Source organism: Daucus carota, chromosome 2, assembly GCF_001625215.2.
Source record: "Daucus carota subsp. sativus chromosome 2, DH1 v3.0, whole genome shotgun sequence".
Taxonomy (NCBI): domain Eukaryota; kingdom Viridiplantae; phylum Streptophyta; class Magnoliopsida; order Apiales; family Apiaceae; genus Daucus; species Daucus carota.
In genome coordinates, this window is record NC_030382.2 from 33,658,973 (window position 1) to 33,682,775 (window position 23,803).

The following is a 23,803-nucleotide window of genomic DNA, read 5'->3' on the forward strand; positions in this document are numbered from 1 at the left end:
CTAATACTTTTTATTTTCATCATCAACGCCAGTTGACAATACCTTAACCATAACCTGCATAACTCTGACCCTCATTTCCAATCCCAATATATAATCAGCTGTTTCTCTGAACACCCCATCTAATCCAATGGCATCATTACAACCTGGGACAAGTTTCTTCAGGGTTTTCACTTTGCTTTCCACTCCATTTCCTGGCCTTCTAGAACCTTCCAAACCCGAAAACCTTCTGATCCTCTTCATCGGAGTTCTTCTAGATCTTTTACTGATCTTGATGTGCCTTCTTCTGATCCATGATGCATAAGACACTCCTTGTTTTCTCGTGCTTTTCTTTCTTGTATAAAGATTGTTGAGAGAAGGAAGAATAGGTTGTGCAGAACCTCCCATTGTTTTGTAAATAGTTTATAGATTTTTCCAGCCAAACAAGTACTCCAACTCCCTTGAGTGGCTAGATTTTCCAAACTGTTAGAAGTCGAGAGTGATTAGGTGGTAATGCAAGTGTGTCAAGCGACGGGGTTTTATACTAGAAAATGAACGTTACGTTTGATTATAATATATTAAGTTTTGATGATGCGAGAAAAGGCCCATCATATCACAAAATTTATGAGTAATGCCCAAAATAACATATTTGGAGAAATAGTCTCAAATATCATCACCGGAAAATATAGCATTTTGGCACTTGGATGAAAAAGATGGATTGTGTTATGTTTTGATCTCTGAAAAACACTACAAAACATAAGACTCTATTGCGTTTTCGGAGAAAACAGTACAGGAAGTAGCATTTAGAATTTCAAAACGTTAGATCATACAACATTATAAAAAGAGGGATAAATATCAAACAATATATCTAGTATTTTGAAATACAAAATGATAACAGACGGCTATTCTCCGATCCTGATATGATGATGCTTAGCTTTAAATTGTTAGATATGCGATTTATTAATTTTGAAGTATTATTATAGGTATTCTACCATGATATTTAACCTCCATAGTAAGAAAATCTAGTTAACCATTTATCAAGTCATCATCATATATGATCTCTAATCAAACACTCTGGATTATTCCTTCTCTCTTTTCCAAATTCAATGAATATATTCAACAGCCTTGTACTTTTAAATGCTAATTTCGTTAAATCTAGATCCCAGTGCATTAAGCCTTGTATAATAGAGCACAAGTAGATTATAAAATATTATTGGAGCATTTAGTGTGGATAATAACTTAAACTTTTTGTAAACAAATAGGGTGGCATCAAAATCTTCATGTTGGATATTAGCTAGGCATAATTTACTGACATTCATGTACCCAAATTATATTCACTCACATATGATTATGTTAACAATATGTTAACAAAGTTTAAGTAATAACCTCCCAGCTATATGTTTAGTAAATTTCTTTGCATGCCTGTTTTAAATCACACCACATATTTCTCCACAATCCACATGAATAATTTTTATGAGCACCCAGCATACATGTGTTCTTGTGAAGCCCATACACGAAAGATTCTGAACCTAAAAATGTAAATATAATATTTATCGAAGTATTATAATATACTCTCGCCTCTGCAAATTCATGAAGTATGAGCAAATTCAAAGAATCAATTTGTGAGGAAGACTGACATCGTGAGCCGGCCTCATACTAATGGAGTTCTTTGGCTACTTATATTCAAGACAAATCTTCTTTATCTTTCTGATGTGGGACTTGGGTTGACACCCATTCAACAATCTCCCCTCAATCCAAGAACCACCAATCTTGTGACTCTTATACCGCCGCTACTCATCAGTTCCTCATCTTGCGGGACACGCCGTCCGACCACTTTAGTCGGAAAGACTTTCGACACAAGCCGTTAAAGACCTCCAATCGTAGTTCTGAAGAGCCTCCATCACATCACACAACTGCAGCCCGCAACCCCGGGATTAACTTCTTAACCTCGCTCTGATACCATTTGTTGGGCCGCGCAACACCCGTTAACTCTGCATTAGTATGATATTGTCCGCTCTGGGCCGTGGCCAAGCCCGCACGGATTTGTTTCTGGGCTCCTCCCAAAAGGCCTCATACTAATGGAGTTCTTTGGCTGTTTATATTCAAGACAAATCTTCTTTATCTTTCCGATGTGGGACTTGGGTTGACACTCATTCAACAGATCTTCGACAAATCTTTTAGACTTAATGCTTTATTTCATCACTGTACTGGATCACAACTTTTAATTGACCTATCTAATATAAAACTTTCAATTAAAACTTGTAGAAAGGTTTAGTATGTTGGTCTCTGTTAAAAACTTAACAGAGACACCAAAGAGCCCGACATCGACCCTAGCAGCGCCAAACACCAGCGTCATCCGCGGACACAAGAGTTGGCAGCCCCACCACGGGGAGGGAAGATTTCAAGTTCTCATCAGGTCTATGCCAAGCACCACGCAGGAGTGTCTTTGCGCGAACCATCAGGTCTAAGTCGAGCATCCCGTAGGAGTGTCTTTGGGGAAAATAACATCAAGTGTACGCCAAGCACCCCACATGAATGTCTTTGGAAACACTACCATCATTCTAAATAAACTCCTTGGAATTTCTGTGGATTGGGTTGGGGGGAATCTACCAAAGCTAGGCAGATAGGTAGACTCATTTCCCGCTGCTAAGGGAGACCAAGAAAAAAACGATTGTTTTTGAATCAGCGCCCTTTTTGGGTATGCAGGTACTAAGAGCCCTCTCACTACCAACCAGAAGACATCATTTGGTTGGGTCTTGCCGGTATCAACAACGCAAAAAACGGAAACAGTAACTCGCTATGGCTCTTGGGCCCAGACAACGTCCTAGGCGTAGGGGAGATCGGAGCAACAGGGAGAGTCTAGACGATGTTTTTCTTCCTAGGCTGCATTAAGTAGATCGAGAGGGCAAAAGATAATAAAAATAAAATGGAAAGAGAAAATAATACAAAAACCGGCACATGACATTGATATAAAGATTCATTCCTATCATTATAAGTGTGCAATTACAAAAGATTAGCCAATGATCTTTAGCTTACAACAATGAATAAAGAATTTAACTATGACATATAAAACATCACAAAAGATTCTTATTAAGAGTAATCCTTCTTTTTGTGGCATCCAATATAGAAATATATAGAAATAAATGTCATTGTCAAGTGTTGAAGTTAAACATATACACAACTAGACCTGGCAAATCGTTCGTGTCGTGTATAAACGTGTCGTGTACTTTCGTGTTTCGTGTATCTGGTGGGTATACACGAACACGACACGAATTCAATTCGTGTACACGATTGTAAACACGAACACGACACGATTTAGAAACAGGTAAAAACGACACGAACTGTAGTACACGAATTTTTTCATGTACACGAAAACGACACGATACGAAATAGTACATGAAAACACGAAATATACACGAAAAAATACACAAAACTGGTAACGAATTAGTACACGAAATATTAATATTTTACAAATATTGTCCAAATTCAGGCTTAAACATAAGCAAAGTTACATAAAATAAAGGATAATTGGGAAACTTTGAATTTGTCCGCGACCAACTCTTAATCTGAAGGGTAAATATATATATATATATATATATATATATATATATATTTACTTATTTATTTATTTCGTGTACCTCGTGTCGTGTCGTGTACCCGAAGGGTAAACACAAAACCGACACGACTTCTCAGTCGTGTATTTCGTGTCGTGTACCTTTTCGTGTCGTGTACTCAAAATGCAAACACAAACACTAAATTTTCGTGTCGTTTTCGTGTCGTGTATTCGTGTCGTGTGAAAATTTGCCGGGTCTATACACAACACATCTAAATAATAAATGTTTGTACCTCTGTTGGTTGTTAATTAGTTTATGGGGGTGGTTTGAATAGCTCTCAAAGCTTCTTAATTCCAACAATTTAGTTTCCCTAATATGGGTCTCTTCCTCATGTCTTTTCAACTCTCTTTCAACCTCCAACTCCTTTTTATTTGTAATTTTTTTTCTAATTGATAGAATATATTTTTATATATATTCTATATGATTTTATTCTCATATTTCATTATATTTTGCACTGATTTGGACTTTTATTAAATAGATTTTATTGTTTTATTGTAGGAAATAAAGAATTCCAAGTTGAGAAGGATTTGAAGCTAAAATAGCTATTTTGTAGCTAAATTCTATTAAAATTCGGATTTAATGGGTTCCACCCAATTTCTACATTGTTCGGGCCATATCTTGAGTTCCGGATGTCAGAATTGGACGATCTTACAGCCCACGCGAAGCCCTTGAAATTCTCTTTAATTCAGAAGTGGTCCAAGAAGCAAAGTCCAACTGTAAAGGCCCGAAAACTGGACAGAACAGAAAGCTGCGAATTTTGAGACTAAATCCTACTTGGTTTTGGATTTCTATTTGTATATTAGTTTTAAATATTAAAAGACTTTATATTATTAGGGAGAGAGTTAGTTTTTATCATGGTAGAATATTAGAGTAGGTTAGGTTTAGAGAGACTAAGGAGGAGGCTATGACTTTCTTGGATGACAACAATGAAGGTTAATAAAGGTTTTCTTCTATAGTTTTCTTCTCTTTACTTGTTAGTTTAATTATGTCTTTTAATTATTCTAGTTGTTTAATTAGTATCGAGTAGTGTGTTCTAGGGTTTAAGGGGAAGCCATGTTTGCACTATGATATTGGCATGATTTTACAGTGATTTGTTTGATTGGTTAATTCTAATTGATATGTTTTAATATTGATTTGTGTAATCGGCCGATATCATGAATTGATTCTATGCGAATAGGAGTATAATCGAGAGATATACTACTAGAGGCACACATACAATTAGCAGAATTGAATTTGAGTGCGAGAGCATCATTGGATTTCTGAAAGCGTTAATACTCGAGAGAGATTAATCTTGCTTTAATTACCTGATTAATCGAATTACTAAAAGTGATTATACGTGTAATCATGTTTCGAGAGTGTTGATGCTTGAGAGAGATTAACATACTCTTGTTATTTGACCACTTTAATTGCTTTAGCTTAGAGCCGGTCATTGTGTAAGCATGGTGGACCTGATTGCCCTGGATTTTTAATATATTATTTTAGTGTCTTATTAGTTAGTGTTAATTTAGTAATATTAATTAGTTAAAAATATTTCTCATAATCGTTTGATCTAGAAACAATCGACTGTAACTGAATAAAATTGATAGCATCTGTCTCCTTGAGGATACGACCCGCATTTGCCAGTCTACACTACAACAGACACCGTGCGCTTGCGGTTAGTTATAAAATAACACATCAAGTTTTTGGCGCCGCTGCCGGGGAGACGGCTAGCTTCTATTGATTTTGTTTGGTTATTTAGATTGTTTCCTTCACCTCTTTGGGACTTAGTTCCAAGTGAGGTAGATTTTACTGTGTTTTCTTGGCTTGTGTTTTTCTTTCAGGTTTACAATGGAGGGAGCTGATAACTTTGCACGTCTATCTTCCCTGATCGAGGCATATACTCGTGGAAATGCCTCACTGAATGCTACAGAGCCTAGTATGCGTCCGATGAGTATTAATGAGATGTCACAAGTTGCCCCGAAAACTTACAACTTTTGTCAAGTTTGTGGTGTTCAAGGTCATTATGCTTATGAATGCTCGTACAATGTCCTCAATTCTCAGAATGCTCAATTGGGACCGATGAATGATTATCGTGAAGAATATGAGTACAACCAGTATTCTAATTCTTGTGATCAAGAATGGATGGGTCAACCAAGTTTCTCCTACACGGACAATGGTTTTCAAAATTTTTCATATAATGATCAACCGCAGTTTCAACAACAATATTATGAAGAGCAGTATGAGCCACTGCAACAATATCAATATTCTCTACCGGAGGAGCCACAATTTTCTCTAACTGATGTGGCTATGGAAGCTGAAAAAACTAACGAGATGTTGAAAGAAGTGATGCAGGAGATCAATGAGCTAAAAACTCAAAATCTAATGATGGAGGTTCAAATTGCACAGTTGGCTAGTTCTTCCACTACATGGCAAACCGAATCCCCCTCACCCTCTTCATCTATTCAACCAGAGATGGGCATAAATACTGTCATACTTGCAAGTGATGAAGAGTGTGATAATTTATCGATCTGTGTTGATGATGTGCCTACTAATAAAGAGGAGGATCGTGCCATTTCTGATGGAATTGATGATGTTGTTGTTGTAGACCACGTGCTTGATGATGGGGTTAGCGAGGAAAGCAATGTAAAATTGGTTCTTGTGTCTATTCCAACATATGTGCCTGAAATACTATTGCCTACTTGGATGGATGACATGATTAAAGTGGATCAATGGTTTGATAATGATAAATTTGCTTTTACTCCAACCTCTACTCTTGTACATGAGAATACATGTTTCAAGGTTGAAGAGATGTCAAGAATTGTTCTAGGAAATCTTTCTCAAAATTTGGTGGGTGATCTATTCCAAAAGGCTATTGTACTTCAATTCTCGGAAGATGGGGAAAGTGATACTGATCCCTTACTCATTGATGTGAGAAGCCAAGAAATTCAACTAGCTCCTGAGAAAGTGAGGAGTTTCGAAAAGCCGCCACCTGAGCCTCCACCTCCTGTGAATATTCAGGGAGTTTATTTTTCTGGCTGTGAATTTTATCGTTGTTTTGTCACAAATTTCTCCAAAATTTTGAAGTCTCTTGCTCAATTATTATTTTTTAATGTGACACTTAAATTTAATAATGCTTGTTTGGAGAATTTTTGCAGGATCAAAACAACTAATAATATTCACGATATTATTAGTGGTGGCGAGGTTTTGTTCGAGAAGGTGGATACTCCACGTTTATTTCTACATGGTTTGAAAAGGTCAAGCTAATGACTCTAAAAGAGCGCTTCTTGGGAGGCAACCCAAGGTCTTTATTAGTTAATTTATATAATATATTTTTGTATTTTTTTTAGGAGCTTAAATTTTTATTTTTTTTTTAACTCCCATAAGATGCCTTGATGAATTCGTGTGAAGTGTTTCAGATATGGAAAAGTAAAATATTGAGCTTACAGACATGACAGTGATTTGTAAGCTTCTGCCAAAATTTATTCAGTTGCGCGCATGTTATTGGCACGGCCGTGCATTGTTCTGCCGGGTGTGCATTGGCTACTGACTCGACACTTAAATTCTTGCACAGTAGATATTGCACGGGCGGCATACTCTCTGCTGACGGTGCGCTTCGTTCTGTCCATCAGCGCTCGTACTCACATTTCTTTAGTTCTTCAGCGTAGCTGGGCCTCAAGCCCATTTGTCTTCAAACCGCTGGGCCTCAAGCCCATTTGTCTTCAAACCGCAGGTGTCCGGGCCCAGTCCAATTCCACTCCTGCAGCTTTGAGCCCAGCCCAACACATAAAGCCAAGTCCAAGTCAACTTGGACACTTGCTGTGTTTGAAAAAGAAATGATGCCGCTAGGAGTTGAACACTAGACCTGTAGTGTGGAAATTTTAAGAGCAACAATTCAACCACTGTGCCAATTGGTTCCCTTGTGATTTCAGTCCATCTAGTTACATAAAGATTCAAGAAGCTGATCAATCCGGAACACCTCAACACCATATCAGGGGAGTTTTCTTTTTAATTAATATTATATATTTATATTAATATATTTATATATCTATGTCATATTTGTTCATTGAGGACAATGAACCACTTTAGTGTGGGGATGGTTTCTCAATGGCTAAAAAAAATTATATATTATAAAATTTTAAAAGAAAAAATCAAAAAAATAGAAAAAATTGTATATTGCCATGTCTTAAATTAGGAAATTCATGTTAGTTGCATTTAAATTAGAGCATGTAGTTATTTAATTTTGTATGCATTTTTTTAGTAGTTTTATATTATTTCATTTAGCTTGCATAATTTCATAAAAGTATATAATACCAAGTTAATTTCTCGTGATGATTTTATTTGCATAATTTCTTGGCTAGTAGTCTTGATCATATATAATGTCTTGCATGCTTAGAAATTGCTTGTGCGGAAATTTAATTACACTATTTGATGCTCTAGAGACAAGACTTAGGCTAACTTAATTCTTGAGTTTTATCTATGAGTCGAGAGTAGAATTTTGACTATTCCCTTTTGAGCTTAGAGCATGTAATTCTTAAGTTTAGGGGAGCTTTAGGATGTATATGCCTTTCTTAAAAAAAATGAAAAAAAAAAATAGAATATTGCAAATAAAGTATCGAGTACTCCTTTGAGATCAACGGGTGGTAAATTTTGAAAGGGACGATCCAGGTACCTGTGCTGGTATTAAGTGCAATTGTACTAGAAATAAATCTTCTTGGTGACTTTTCACAACCCTTGATTACTGGAGAATTACTTGACTTAAAAATAAAAAAAAAAGAGGAAAAAAATGAGCTAGCAAAGTCTTATGGTGGTCGTAACTCACTTACCCTGAGAAGCGTCCCGGCCTTAGACCGAGCATGGGAAAAAAAATGAAAAAAAAATATAGAAAAAATATAGGAGAGGCATAGAAATTCCCCTGCAACCCTGAGCTGTAGTTGACTCTACTGCAACGGAGTGTTTAAGCATTATTCTGATAAACGACTCATGGTTAAAACTCTGTTGAACTTTGTTGGTCTCTGTTTTATTTCACTAGAGAGCATGTTGAGCACACACGATGCACTCCGCACTTGCAGTGGAAGAGTTGTATGACTAACGTGTGAGATAGATGAATGCCTTGAATGTTGCTTATTCTGAAGATTATCTATTGACGAGGTTGATGCTTTCATGATTTGTTTTTAGGCATATTCATTTCATTCATATTAGTTGCATTTTTTAGATTTGGTAGAAAATAATGAATTTTGTGGGTAGATTCACTATAAACCCTCACGAGACAAAACTCGTCCTACTAGGGCTGCCTAGGGGTTTAACGGCTTGTTGCATTTGCTCAATGCAATCGTGTCATCTACGAAAGTGGTGTTAGTTAGTTAGGACTTAGTTTTTATTTCGCTTATTTGCCCGAGGACGTGCAAAAGCTTAGTGTGGGGATGTTTGATAGAATATATTTTTATATATATTCTATATGATTTTATTCTCATATTTCATTATATTTTGCACTGATTTGGACTTTTATTAAATAGATTTTATTGTTTTATTGTAGGAAATAAAGAATTCCAAGTTGAGAAGGATTTGAAGCTAAAATAGCTATTTTGTAGCTAAATTCTATTAAAATTCGGATTTAATGGGTTCCACCCAATTTCTACATTGTTCGGGCCATATCTTGAGTTCCGGATGTCAGAATTGGACGATCTTACAGCCCACGCGAAGCCCTTGAAATTCTCTTTAATTCAGAAGTGGTCCAAGAAGCAAAGTCCAACTGTAAAGGCCCGAAAACTGGACAGAACAGAAAGCTGCGAATTTTGAGACTAAATCCTACTTGGTTTTGGATTTCTATTTGTATATTAGTTTTAAATATTAAAAGACTTTATATTATTAGGGAGAGAGTTAGTTTTTATCATGGTAGAATATTAGAGTAGGTTAGGTTTAGAGAGACTAAGGAGGAGGCTATGACTTTCTTGGATGACAACAATGAAGGTTAATAAAGGTTTTCTTCTATAGTTTTCTTCTCTTTACTTGTTAGTTTAATTATGTCTTTTAATTATTCTAGTTGTTTAATTAGTATCGAGTAGTGTGTTCTAGGGTTTAAGGGGAAGCCATGTTTGCACTATGATATTGGCATGATTTTACAGTGATTTGTTTGATTGGTTAATTCTAATTGATATGTTTTAATATTGATTTGTGTAATCGGCCGATATCATGAATTGATTCTATGCGAATAGGAGTATAATCGAGAGATATACTACTAGAGGCACACATACAATTAGCAGAATTGAATTTGAGTGCGAGAGCATCATTGGATTTCTGAAAGCGTTAATACTCGAGAGAGATTAATCTTGCTTTAATTACCTGATTAATCGAATTACTAAAAGTGATTATACGTGTAATCATGTTTCGAGAGTGTTGATGCTTGAGAGAGATTAACATACTCTTGTTATTTGACCACTTTAATTGCTTTAGCTTAGAGCCGGTCATTGTGTAAGCATGGTGGACCTGATTGCCCTGGATTTTTAATATATTATTTTAGTGTCTTATTAGTTAGTGTTAATTTAGTAATATTAATTAGTTAAAAATATTTCTCATAATCGTTTGATCTAGAAACAATCGACTGTAACTGAATAAAATTGATAGCATCTGTCTCCTTGAGGATACGACCCGCATTTGCCAGTCTACACTACAACAGACACCGTGCGCTTGCGGTTAGTTATAAAATAACACATCACTAATAAGAGCAACCGTCTCGTTGAAGGTTCGCACAAAATTCAATCCCTTTTCACTTAAACCGAAATTATGCTTTTCATTTCACAAAGTATAACACTGAGCACTTTCGTTTATATATTCATCTAAAATTTCTTTAATTTGTAGCAAAATTATGGCTTTAACATTAGTCATGGTATCTCTTTTTTTCATGCATCATTTTCATCACCAAATCATGTATCTCAGTCAACATATCATAGATAGGCACAAATCTAGTTCTCAAAATCCAAGAATTAAATCACTCTGGCATGATGTTTAAATGTTATCTATTTTGAATGAGTATCAAAAAATATCTTTGACCAAAATTTGGGCTCTGCAGCTTTCTTTGATGCTTTGTCTAGATGCTTCATTGCAGATTTGAAAGCTTCTGACTAAGTGGTTATGGTTGCTTCTCACAAGGCATTTCTAACCGGATGGATACTTCTCCTTCAAATTAGAATAAATATGTGTAGCGCGATTCTTGTGTTCCACATGTAGTAACAACTTCTTACCAACTTTGTCTTCTTGTAAGACATGTGCAGTCAATAAAAAAACTAGTAGTAACAAGAAATGGGGAAAATATTTGTTGAAGTATTTATCTTTTGTTGGTCAGATCATATGAAAGTGTAGCCATAATCATTTCTCAAGTCCAAGTCATCAACCACGAGCAGTAGAATATAGTTTTTTTTTCTTCTCTTCGAACTGTAATAAGTCATATATAGTTTTAAAAAAACACTCATCAAGACCTAGAATAAGTCCGCAAGCAACCTAGAGTAGGCCTTCAAGCTATCATCCAAGCTTTTTTCATCCATCATAGCATATATAAAATCTTTTAAAATGAGGGAAATCTTTTTCATTCTCTTTTGTTGTACATATTTTGACAGTATTCTCCTTGTTAGTTCTAAGAAATTTACCAGTAAACTTACTTAAACCAGCATAATATTTGATCATATTTCTTGCACCCCTGATAAGTCATTTGAGTAGTTGTTGATATTCTTGACTAGTTGTAGATAGATCTTTTCAGCAGTTGATGAACCATTATTTTTCATCCATTACTAGCTATGATAGCTTTGATATAGTTGTTGATTTTTGCTTCCCTCATTACTTAAAATATTTATAACTTGTCTAACTAATTATATATCTATTGATAAAACAAAAACCATAATAGTTGATCAACTTATATTATCAACTGCTAAATAGAAAAACCCCTATCTTATTATTAAATATCTTATATGTTCATATGCTACCTAATCAACGGATACTACCGATAATATGCTATTTGTTGATCAGCAAAAAAAAAAAAAAACTTATACAAAAAATTATGTTAAACATTTTGACTTATTATCAAGAAACACCGTTTTCCTAAATAATTAATCTTTTAAATTTATTAAAAAATTTAAATGCGTATTTTAGTTTTGCCCAAAATTATTATCTTTTAGTTTTACTATAGAGAGGATAATTAATTTAAACATCGATGAACTATAAGTTGTTTATTATCTAGGTCCTCATCCTAATTTTCCCAATAATTCAATCTTAAAACTTTCAAATTTTACAGATTCACATCCCTCCATTAAAATCAACTAAGGGACGTTAGTCAATGCTTATGTGATATATGATTACGTAGCAAATTCAAAAAATTAAAATTGAAGTGTTAATATCTGATGAAATTATCAAGTGACCCATCATCGCCATACTAATATATCTTTAAATTTTTATACCGAAGCCTCTTTCCAGCCAAATCTTTACAAGAATCAAGACACATTGCATCTTACAATAAATTAGTTCTGTTTTATATTATTTATAAAGGCATATGCAATCCTTGTAAGTGAACACTCCACCTTAATTGGTGAGTTTGTATGCTGACATAGTGAATCCCATTTGCACATATACACATAGTCGGTCAAGAGAAAAGCATATGATTGTATATATATGTATGTATATATCTCATATGATGGAAAGAGTCGTGTTTAATCATAATTGACAAAAGAAAGAAAATCCCTAATTTGCTTCGGACTCTAATTTCCGCCTTCTCCGTGTGTATATATATATATATATATATATATATGATTGTGCAAGATGGATGTCTTTTGATTTAAAATAATTTATAGGATTACAGGTCAGATTAACGCCCGTTAATTGACTTTTAATGGAAGAATGCAAATCAAAAAAGTTTGAAAGTTTAAGGATTATATTATTGGAATAAATGGGATAGGGACCTAAATATTAAACAATATACAATCCTAGAAATTAATTATCTCATCTATTATAATATGATGTTTAGTTAAAATATGATATATCTTAGGTAGGGTACATAAAAAAGTGCGTTTAATCTTTATAAAAATTTGTCACACAATACATAATTACATCTATTATTCATTTTCTATTATATGCATATCTCTACGTTGTTTACCTTTCATGTTCAGATAGAGTACAATAAAAAAGTCGTATCCCACAAATTTGTATTACTATTTACCCAATATTGGGTTTAATTATTTCTTATAAATATTTATGGTTATAGTACAAAATTTAAAAACCATGTTGGTGTAGTTAAAAATATTTTTAGTAAAAGATAAAGAATGTCATATCAAGAATAATTAATCCTCAAATAGTGGAAAGAAAAAAAATCTTTTTTAACTAAAAAGGACAAAAGATATCATATCTGAATTATATATCCTTATCTATATCTATATTTAGAGGAAAATTCTATGGAGACCGCATTTTTATCGGAGACCTCGGAGACCACGTATATTCTGCAATCAAAACACTGTAAAATACATTATTTTGTAAAATATGTTCTACAAATATCATGTATTCATTAAAATTGTTGAAGATCATCAATGTTTAATAAGTAGATAATGCATGTTTTGCAAGTTGAACAAATATTCTGCAAATTAAACATATTTCATAGAACAAAACATTTTGTAATGTTCTACATGTAAAACTTATATGATATTCAAGATTTTAAATGTAATAATGATTTCGGAGAACATGATTTGTAAAATTATACGTTTTGCAATGTTTTTATGAAATATTTTACTTGCAGAACATATGTGGTCTCCAAGTCTCCAGAAAAAATGTGGTCTCCATTGAACTTAACTCTCTATATTTATATCTATATATATAATCTGCAAATCCAGTAGTATCCTCTGGATTTTAAATGATAATTTCAAATTTAGGAAAAAAAGTTATGAAAGTATCATTAACCGTCTCTAACTGAAAAACTACAGTGCATTACACACGGGTGCTATATATACCCCTGTCTAGTCTAGTCTATCTATTCACATGTCAAGTACATAAGAATAAACAAACACAAGAGCCGCGCCGCAGGGACTCTGAAGAGCCATATTTCGGTTTGTGCGTGAATCTAACAATTCAATCTGTATTCGATTCTCAACATCTGCTTTGAATCGGAGGCTGTTAGATTCGCGCACAAACTCGTAATCTGTCTCTTCGTATCATTCATCGGCAGATCAAGACATTTGTAAAACTGTTTGGTATATATATATGATTATATACACTTGAATTGTAGATTTGGATTATTGATGTGACAAAGTAATTATTGATTTAAGATTGTTTTGATTTCAGATCGAGGAGGAATTTAATCTGTGTGATGTTATTTTGTTGAATAACCGGAAATTTTGTGTATAGATTTATATCATGGATGATTTTGTAGAAGATTTGATTCTATGTATGAATGAGCTCGATTTTTGTGGATGCTTTATTATGATTTAGACTGCAACTGTAATTTAATTCGTATTTTGAAAGCTTGGTTTTAGTGCTTCATAATTTGGACTACAACTGTAATTGAGTTCATATTTGTAAACCTGGTCATAGTGCTTAAGCAATTAGAGAGTAATCTCGTGATATAATTTATTGGAATTAGAGAAAGTGGAAATTGTAGTGAATTAAAGAGTTGAAAGCAAGGATGTTGACGGAACTTGGTTTCTTTCTGCTGGATACATATAGAAATGTACAACAACCGATCTGCTTTGGATCGAATCAATTATGTTAGTGTTGCCGGATAAAATTAACATTTTACTTTCGTAGAAAGAAATGAATAAAATCCCACCTGGAGCCTTTGTTTGTTCTGGAATAACATCTCTGCTTCACTATGTGTCCTGCAATTCATATATATCCTGGAAAAGAGGCAGCCAAGGACCAAGATAATTTTAATTTTTTATTAAAGTTTGTTTTTATTTCCGATAAAGGAAGAATGAATTTGGGTGATGTGAATTTATTAAACAACACAAGTAGAAGTTGTATTTATCGCTTTTTATCATGTATGTATGGTTTTCAGGAAAATCTGATTGTGTATGTATAAGCTCACTTTTTGGATATTTTGTAGATGTTTAAGACTACTTTGTAAATTAATTTAGTGTATGCAAACCTGAATGTAGTGTTAAATCAACTGCAGTAATCACATTAACTAATTTACTGGACCAGAGAAGGTAGAATTTAGATTGAATTTAGGGCAAGGGTGTTAACTAATCTTAATTTGGTTCTGCTGATTTCTAGAAAACTACTATGATTTAGATCAAATCTATTTATGTCCGCAGCAGCAAGGAAAACATCATGTTATTATCTTAGAATAAAACTCCCTTTAAACTCCTTGCTTTCCCGGAATGACATTCCAGCTAACTATGAGTTTCCCCATTGACATTTCACCTATCCTGGTATAGAAGAAGCATGGAAATATCTAATTTATTTCAGGTTTGGCTTAGCAGTTGTTCATTCACATGACTTCTTCAGTAAATTCAACTAGTTTACTTGGTTCAAGTTTTTTTCCAGACAAAGGCCTGACCTTTCGTAGGGTGATGATATGATCTTAAAGTCCTTCTATTTGCTACGAACAGTGGAATTTAGCTCCTATTTTTTGCTTAAAACCCATCTCTGATGCATTCAGGTACGTGTTTTCTCTTTCTATAGTACTGGCTATTCCTCATCTTTATGCACGCCATATGTGTTAAGTGTTCATATTTTCTTAAAGTACATACCTGGACTATAAAGACTTCTTGCCTCTATAACTGCCCAAGGATCGATGTCTAAGCAATATATGATAGCTCATATGTTATAGGATACTTCTTTATCCTGGCAGATTTTTGGTATTACTGCTTCAGATATATAGATGGTAGTTTCTTTTACAGGGTTAGGTTTATATCATTGTGACGGTTCTGTTATATAGAAACAATATATGTACTTAACAAAAGTTCGATGTTACTAGTAGTTACTTATGTCGTAGTTGTATTAGTTGCAAGGAGTCTTGATCATAAGAGGATAAATAGCAATAACTTGTAAAGAATTTATGACAATACAAATAGGGTTAAGTTTTAGCTTACCGACAAGATTCTATCCTGCCTAACGCAGAGTTCCCGAATGGAAATATCTGCTTCTGCTGCAGATATTCCAAAAAGCGATCAACCAGTAAAATATGATTTGGAATTTCTCTGTCATGTCTTTTTCAACATTCTCAGAGAGAAGTTTTAACTCTTAACATAGACAATCAAGAGAGAAAAACTGGTCAGTTGAATTGGCTGTTGGAAAGCCTATTTCCCTGGCACTTTGAGTTGAATCGGCAACAAGGAAATTTGCTACCATTGCACTTTTAGTTGATATACTTCATATATGCTCAAAAGCTCATAAAACTTTATGATGTCTATCTCAGTTACTCCGAAATTTACAGAGAATAATACTCGCTTAGCAAATGTGAATTTCAGTGATTGCAGAGGAAGCCGCCTTTTTATGGATGGTTTGTAACATTGGTAAGAACAATGTTTCCATCTTTAACGTACCTTGCCATGAACTGCAACAAATTCATGACTATATGAAGCCTAACCTTCAGGGGCTAACTGCATTCTACACTTATCTCCATCACACATTCATTTAGCACCCAGCCAAAGTTTCATAAACTCGTACTCAATAATATTAGCTGGTTATTGATTTAATTATCTGCTTTTGTTACTTGCCTCCCTTTCCATAGTTAATTTTCTGTGGTTACATTTTTGAATACAGCGTGACCAGGTTCAAACCACATTGGTTGGTCCAATAACAGACAATTTCTGATCGAATGAACAGTAGGGTGCGTGGTATGAATTGACCATCCTCGAACAAAGCTAATTTTATCAAGATAGTTGAATCCGAGAGGGATATGCCACTCTCTTCATGGTAATTCTTAGGTCTTGGATGAAATAGTGTTGAAATGCAAACTTCTTTTATGGCCAAAGCTATAGATGAACCCTTTTTTGCCCTCTCTAAGCTGTAATACATGACATATATTTAATTTCTATAAATGAGATAAATATGCAAAGAAATTATAAGAAAGTGAATGTTAAGTTTGTACTAATATGACATATGAATGGCATGAAAATAGTTAGAATGAGATGGGCCTAAAGTTATAGCTATTTATAGTAGCGGAAACAAAGATAGCATTCTTGTTGATATATGCAGCAATATAGGCTGGCCAATCTCCCCAGGGGACAACTAGAGATAGATTAGAACAACCCTTTGTCTTTTTTAAACAAAGTCTCCATCGTCATTCTCTTGATCCAGGCACACAGGAAAACCTTTCAAGGCATTTGATTTCTTGAATTGTTTTCCTGTGCGCCGATCCGAGCCATGCATTCCAATTCTTGCTGTGTTCTTTTTCTTGTTTATGCATGCATTGTCTGTAATGTCATACATGCACAACCACCTGGACCGACCAAGATTCTTTTAAGTTGTGGAAACCAGAAAGGCGGGAAGGATGCCGATGGCAGAACATGGGAGCCTGATTCTAAATACCTTGTAAATTCAGATAAATCGGTGGAATCTAAAGCCGAAACACAAGATTCCTCACTCCCATCTGATGTTCCATACATGACAGCCAGGATATTTAATGCTGAGACTTCTTACAAATTTTCTGTTAATGGTAGCAGTAGGATATTTCTTAGGCTACATTTTTATCCATCTTCATACCCGAATTTCAATATATCCAACTCGTATTTTTCGGTTAAGGCAGGCGGACTTACCCTTTTGAACAATTTCAGTGCTGCAACAACAGCCCTCGCTTTATCACAGGCTTATATTCTCAAAGAATACACACTGAAACCTTCGGATTCCAATGACCTGAGTCTAACCTTCACGCCTTCTGACAAGTACAGCGGAAGTTTTGCTTTTGTTAATGGCATCGAGGTGATTGAAACACCGGAGATGTTTGATGATACCACAGAAATGGTAGGATTTTCCGGGGGTGAAGTAAGCGTGATGGTGGAGGCCACGAAAGCCAGCATGGAGACCATGTACAGATTAAATGTGGGTGGACAATTTATTCCACCAACAAATGATTCAGCTGGCCTAATGAGGAGCTGGTACGATGATACGGCTTATATCTTAGGTGCCTCGAGTGGGGTGACAAACAAGGCCAATGCTCCGATCACAGCTGAAGGTTTGACAGGTACATTAGCACCTCTTGATGTGTACAGCACTGCACGAAGTATGGGTCCGGATCCAAATATCAATAAGAACTATAACTTGACATGGGTTTTTGAGGTTGATGCTAACTTTACCTATCTGGTGAGGCTTCATTTATGTGAGTATTTGTATCAAAAGGTGAATCAGAGGGTGTTTGAGATTTATGTCAATAACCAAACTGCTTCAGAAACCATGGATGTCATTGCATTGGCAGGGGCTGCAAATCATCCTGTGAAGAAGGATTTTGCTGTACATGTGAATGGTAAACAGGATAACAAGGAGATTTGGGTAGCACTTCATCCTAATGTGGATGTTAAGCCTGAGTTTTATGATTCACTGTTGAATGGATTGGAGATATTTAAGCTTGATGATGAAAAGGGAAACTTGGCTGGACCGAACCCTGAGTTATCTGATTTGATGCGTAAACAACAAGAGCACAATAACAAGAAATTTGCTGAAGAGAAAAGCTACACTGGTGCATTAATTGGTGGAGCTGCTGGTGGCGTTGCTGCTTTTGGCATCGGTGCTGCAATTATTTTTGTTATCCAGAACAAGAAGAGGAGAAATCCAGGTGATTCGGTGTCTAGTTGGCTTCCGCTTTATGGAAACTCTCACAGTTCAGCAACTACCGGCTCTGGCAGGAGCAATGGTAGTACAACCATATCATCTGATGCAGCCGCGAATTGTAGATACTTCTCTTTGGCTGAAATCAAACAGGCAACGAAGAATTTTGATGAATCTCATGTTATTGGGGTGGGAGGATTTGGAAAGGTATATAGAGGCGTTATTGATGGAGATACCAAGGTGGCTATTAAACGATCAAACCCCTCTTCAGAACAAGGGGTTAATGAATTCCAGACTGAAATCGAGATGCTTTCGAAGCTGAGGCATAGGCATTTGGTGTCCCTTATAGGGTTCTGTGAAGAGGGTAATGAGATGGCACTGGTTTATGACTACATGGGAAAAGGAACTCTAAGGGAGCATCTTTACAATAAGAACAAGATTACTCTTTCTTGGAAGCAAAGGCTGGATATCTGTATTGGGGCAGCAAGGGGTTTGCATTATCTTCACACTGGAGCCCAGTACACTATTATACATAGGGATGTCAAGACTACCAACATTCTTGTGGATGATAAATGGGTTGCAAAGGTATCGGATTTCGGTTTATCTAAAACGGGTCCTAATATGAACCAAGGCCATGTAAGCACTGTTGTAAAGGGTAGCTTTGGTTACCTGGATCCTGAGTACTTTAGGAGACAACAATTGACAGAAAAGTCTGATGTGTACTCATTTGGCGTTGTTCTCTTCGAGGTATTATGTGCTAGGCCCGCCCTCAATCCTAGTCTTCCCAAGGAACAAGTAAGCCTTGCTGATTATGCTATGCGTTGCCAGAGAAATGGGACATTAGAAGAAATAATTGATCCCCAGCTCAAAGGAAAAGTAAAGCCCGAGTGTTTAAAGAAATTTGCTGAGACAGCTGAGAAGTGCTTATCTGATCATGGAACGGACCGCCCCTCAATGGGAGATGTCCTGTGGAACCTTGAATTTGTGTTGCAACTGGAATCAGAGTCTGGAGAATCCAAGCATTCTCGAGTACCAAGTGGAAGCGTTGACGGCAGTGTCCATCAAATGGATCATGGTAGCGTAATGGCTATGCACAAGAGCACTCTCAGCCTTGGAAGTGAATATGATGAAAAAGAACAATCAGAAGATAACCCTGATGAGATCTTCTCTCAAATCGTCAATCAAAAGGGGAGATAGATCAATCAAGTGTTTCTGTTTAGAAAAGTGGGAAGGCTAATGCTCCAGTCTTTGGAATCAATCCCTTGAGTATTAGCAAACCAAACCAATCATAGATGCTATACATTTTAAATACATAAGTATGTGTTTTCGAGACCTCTCTTACTTATTTGTACTTAGTCACTGTTTACTGGGGGATCTCAGGATCTGCACATATCTAATAGCACATCCCAGTTTCCAAAAGAGGCCTGTGATTCATACGATTACGACATTATCAAAGAGTCATACCAGTTTTCCTATTTTGCCTTCAGTACAAATTACTGACTGCAAGTCTGCAACAAACTATCATTCCCGTCATTTCTCAAGAGATTTCCTCTAAATTATGGAGGTAAATATTTCAACTTGCTATGATACTAAAAATACACTCCCAGTATAACAGTAATACATTTTTGATTACCAGTATGTAGTTCAACTCTGCTGGATATGTCTTCTGAAACTTGTTTTTTGGGTGGCATGTGCTCCTGTGATTCTTGACTCTGTTGTTTCTTCTCAGAATCATTGCTCACATTCTTAATGAGCTCTGATGCATTCTTGTTTATCTTCTTCTTGATGTCCTTATAGTTAATAAAGATTGTTGTTGATTGTAATTCTCTTGATCTCATATATAGGTTTCAGAGTATTTCTAACCCCCTTAGAAATACTGGTATTAATGACTTATATAATAGGTCTGCACCAAAAACTTATATAGTAGGCAAAAAAAACTTTACTGTTTTCTGCAAGGAGACAGACTAGATTTATTCATGATAAACCTAATTATTTTTGAACGACGGACTAATTAGCAGTAAAGATATCTGTCTAGCAACAGGGAGGAAAGATCGTTAAATTCGTTATGTAGACATATTGCAAAACGAGCGAGGTTCTCTTATTTTGGACTAAGCCAAATCTCACAAAATCATGTGTAAACAAAACTGAAGAAACCTCTGTTGGCTAACTAGCTTATAACAATTATATTTAGAAGAATTCGCCACTCTGACATCTGTTTACTAGATCTATAGAATCTAAACCATCATCCCCAAAAGTGTCACAAATCAGTTTTCATTGTGGGATGAGACATGAATAAATACCAGTAAGCAAAAATTACTGCATTATCAAAAAAATTATAGCAATATTCCTGATTTTGGCTAACTACTTGTACGAATCACTGACTACAACATACTATATCATTGCAGACATATTGTAAGAGTCTACCTCTACAGTACCAATTCTAGTTGTCTAAGCAATCTACTTGCTGAGTACTTATCTGTAGCAATAATGTAGCTTTAAAACATAACATCGCATGTCAAAGCTTGCTTAGAAATTAGAATATCACGGCAAGTAATAATATTTATGAAACCAAACCAAATAGATGTTCACATAAATCCGACAAAGAAAAAACAAGAGTACCAGCTATTATCTGAATTCGAAGGACAAAGTGTGTGCATGCTAATGATTATAATGATAAGGATATTCACAACGGTCACATAGAGATGGCGTCTGCACAGTATAGAGATGATGATATGGTGGCTGTGGCTGCGGCGGCTGCACAGTATAGAGATGATGATATGGTGGCTGTGGCTGCGGCTGCTGCACAGTATAGAGATGATGATGTGATGGCTGTAGCTGCTGCACAATATAGGGATGATGATATGGTGACGATGGCATCTGCACAGAATAGGGATGATGCATGTCTTGGTTTATGCCAGCAAGTACTTCATCTCTGCTGAATGGATCTCCTGAAAATTGTTCTGGAGGTGCCATGTTCTCTTCGCTGCTCTCTTTCTTAATGAGCTCTGCGTTCCTTTTTATCTTCTTCTTGATGTCCTTGAGTACTTGATCAAGACTGATTTTGCCTGTAATTGATACCATGCTTTTCTCTTGATTTACCTCAAATTCATCAACACCTGTAGATAAGTACATTCAACCTATAGTATCAATGATAATCATATGACTAAAGCCTATGTTACTCCGACTCTTCTATTTAGGTTGTCGTACCCGAGTCGGACACTTGGACACGACACTTATTTCGTGTCGGATACTTTGACTAAAATGTGGACATTTTGACCGATTTAAAAATCAAATATGAGTAAAACTTACAAATTACAATTCAAAAGAAATATGACGCAAGAATGGGATTTAAGTACAAGAGACGCCTAATCCTTACAAAATCATGTCTAATATGAGTTCTATTGTTACTTTTTGTTAAGATGTCTAACTTACCATACTTGTGTATTAGTATTTAGTATACTACAATGTGTCCCCGTACCCGTGTCCAAATATAGGACAGTGTTCGTGTCTCCAATTTTCATAGTTCCCAAGTCCGACACTCGGATATGTGTTGTGTCCGTCACTCCGTACCCGAGTCCGAGTAACATAGACCAAAACTAAATAAAATATCTTATACGATATCAAGATTCCACTACAGAACTTGCAGAAAGTGAACCTTGATGAAATCATTGCAGTTGAGACCAGAATTAACTATAAATTTGTAGTGAACTAAAAGCTTACAAACAAAACAAGTGAATACCTTTTTTGTTGAGCAACAATTTGTGTAGTGTCCTGGGGCATGCATTGCAACAACCTATGTTCACTTTGAGAATGTATGTCTGGAAATTTCAGGCAATTTTGCATAGAGGCTCATTAAAACAAATCATGTGCAACAGTTACATATATGATCCGGAAGATGAGAATGCAAGAGAATGGAAAATAAGGACTGCAACTACAAACCTGGACGAGGTCTTCCATTGAGAGAGCTTAATAAAGAGTTTTACGTATTTTGCATATATCACACTATTTGCAAGGATATAAACATGTGAATATTGAAGACATTGATGATGTATATGGGGCATATATATATAAGTAATTAAGCAGTAAGATGAACATGGAATGATATGAAAATATGGGTGTATCTTTAGGTAAAAGAGAAACGTGCTTCACAGAATCATGTTTATTCCCGCAGTTTACTGAAATATGTTACTAGCGAAAATATACGGGCATATATGGGAACTCTAATTCAGGAGTAATTTTTGAAAGCATCTTTTGGTTTGTTGTAACAGTGACACAGTGATTCTATAATTTAAAAATAACATGTTATTAATATTTAGATTATTATAAATAAAATACATCAGTTTGATAAGATAATAAATAATTCGTTAAATATATGTACAGGTTGGCTAAATTTATAAGAATGTGATTTATTTATTCTTTCAAGTCAAAAAAAAAAGATTTATTTATTTTTTGAATGGATTCACTATAATTTTTACTTTTACTTTTGATATGACAACTTAGTTTTTAGGTAAGGACTCTACATGATTAGAGATGCTCCCTCTGATTAAACATATTTATTATTCCATTTTTTAAAAAACATTTAACCAATTTGTAATTACTCAATATGTGAATTTTAATTTATTTTTGGTCAATAATATTTAAATTCTAGACCAATCAAATTAATTAGTAATCAATCAAGTTAGATTTTAGACCATGATATTTAGTCTTTTTTGCCTTGTTAGAGCAAGCCCAATGCAATTCTCTATTTTCAACCCTTAACATATTATATATTAATGGTTACCTAAAATATTGGGGATCAAAAAGCTATTTTGCTATTTGATTCCCTATATTTTAAATCTATATATACAACTCAAGGAGAGAGAAAGATTGCACTAATAAATAACAGAAAAATAAGAGGAGATATGAACCGGTAATGACATGGAGCATACAGGGGATTGCTTTTTCATCCTTCAAATAAGGGGTTGAACTTTCTCTCACCTAAAATTAATAGGGGATAGGGAGTTGCGTTAGAGGAGCTGTTTTTGTTCTCAACCCTCAAATGTAGATCAAATATAGGTCAGGAATGGATGCATTGAAGTTGCTCTTACTACTAAGTCTAATTTGTTTTTAACGAATTATATATATCACCTAAATTTTAAACAATTTTTGTTTTGACATAGGAACCTACCTGTCGTCGAACTCTTCGGGTGCGCACTGCGTAAACCCAAAAACTCACGTAATAGCCTGCAAATTCACAATTAATTTTAAATCAATTATATTAATTCTTTCAAAATTAAATTTTAAATCGATTATTCATATTTATTCTTTCAGAAACCAAGTAATGATTTTTGAATTAGTTTGACCAATCAAATATTAAAACTAAATTTTAAACCAATTAGAAAATTGTGTACAAATTTCAATATTTTCAATTTTACCTTCAAAAAATAACTAAATTTTAGACCAATTAGTAATGAGTTTTGGGACATATGCACATTTTTCTCCACATAAATAAATTAAAC

The 23,803-nt window shown here is 34.9% G+C and overlaps 2 protein-coding genes across 3 annotated transcripts; one reads left to right on the forward strand and one right to left on the reverse strand.

Annotated features, from left to right (window-relative positions):
- On the reverse strand, nucleotides 1-384 carry LOC108207405 (transcription factor UPBEAT1). The gene has a single exon (XM_017377856.1). The coding sequence runs from the start codon at nucleotides 382-384 to the stop codon at nucleotides 1-3; it is 384 nt and encodes a 127-aa protein (XP_017233345.1).
- A 13,205-nt stretch (nucleotides 385-13,589) lies between these two features.
- Nucleotides 13,590-20,084, forward strand: LOC108208092 (receptor-like protein kinase ANXUR1). Of its 2 annotated transcripts, XM_064087191.1 has the most exons (3): nucleotides 13,590-15,198; nucleotides 15,958-16,054; nucleotides 16,305-20,084. In XM_064087191.1, exon 3 carries the CDS (start codon nucleotides 16,908-16,910, stop codon nucleotides 19,500-19,502), a length of 2,595 nt encoding a protein of 864 aa, XP_063943261.1. In that variant the 5' UTR covers nucleotides 13,590-15,198; nucleotides 15,958-16,054; nucleotides 16,305-16,907; the 3' UTR covers nucleotides 19,503-20,084. The 2 variants fall into 2 exon arrangements, with proteins under 2 accessions (XP_063943261.1, XP_017234063.1); XM_017378574.2 differs by having other exon boundaries at nucleotides 13,590-16,054.
- Nucleotides 20,085-23,803: the final 3,719 nt, after the last annotated feature.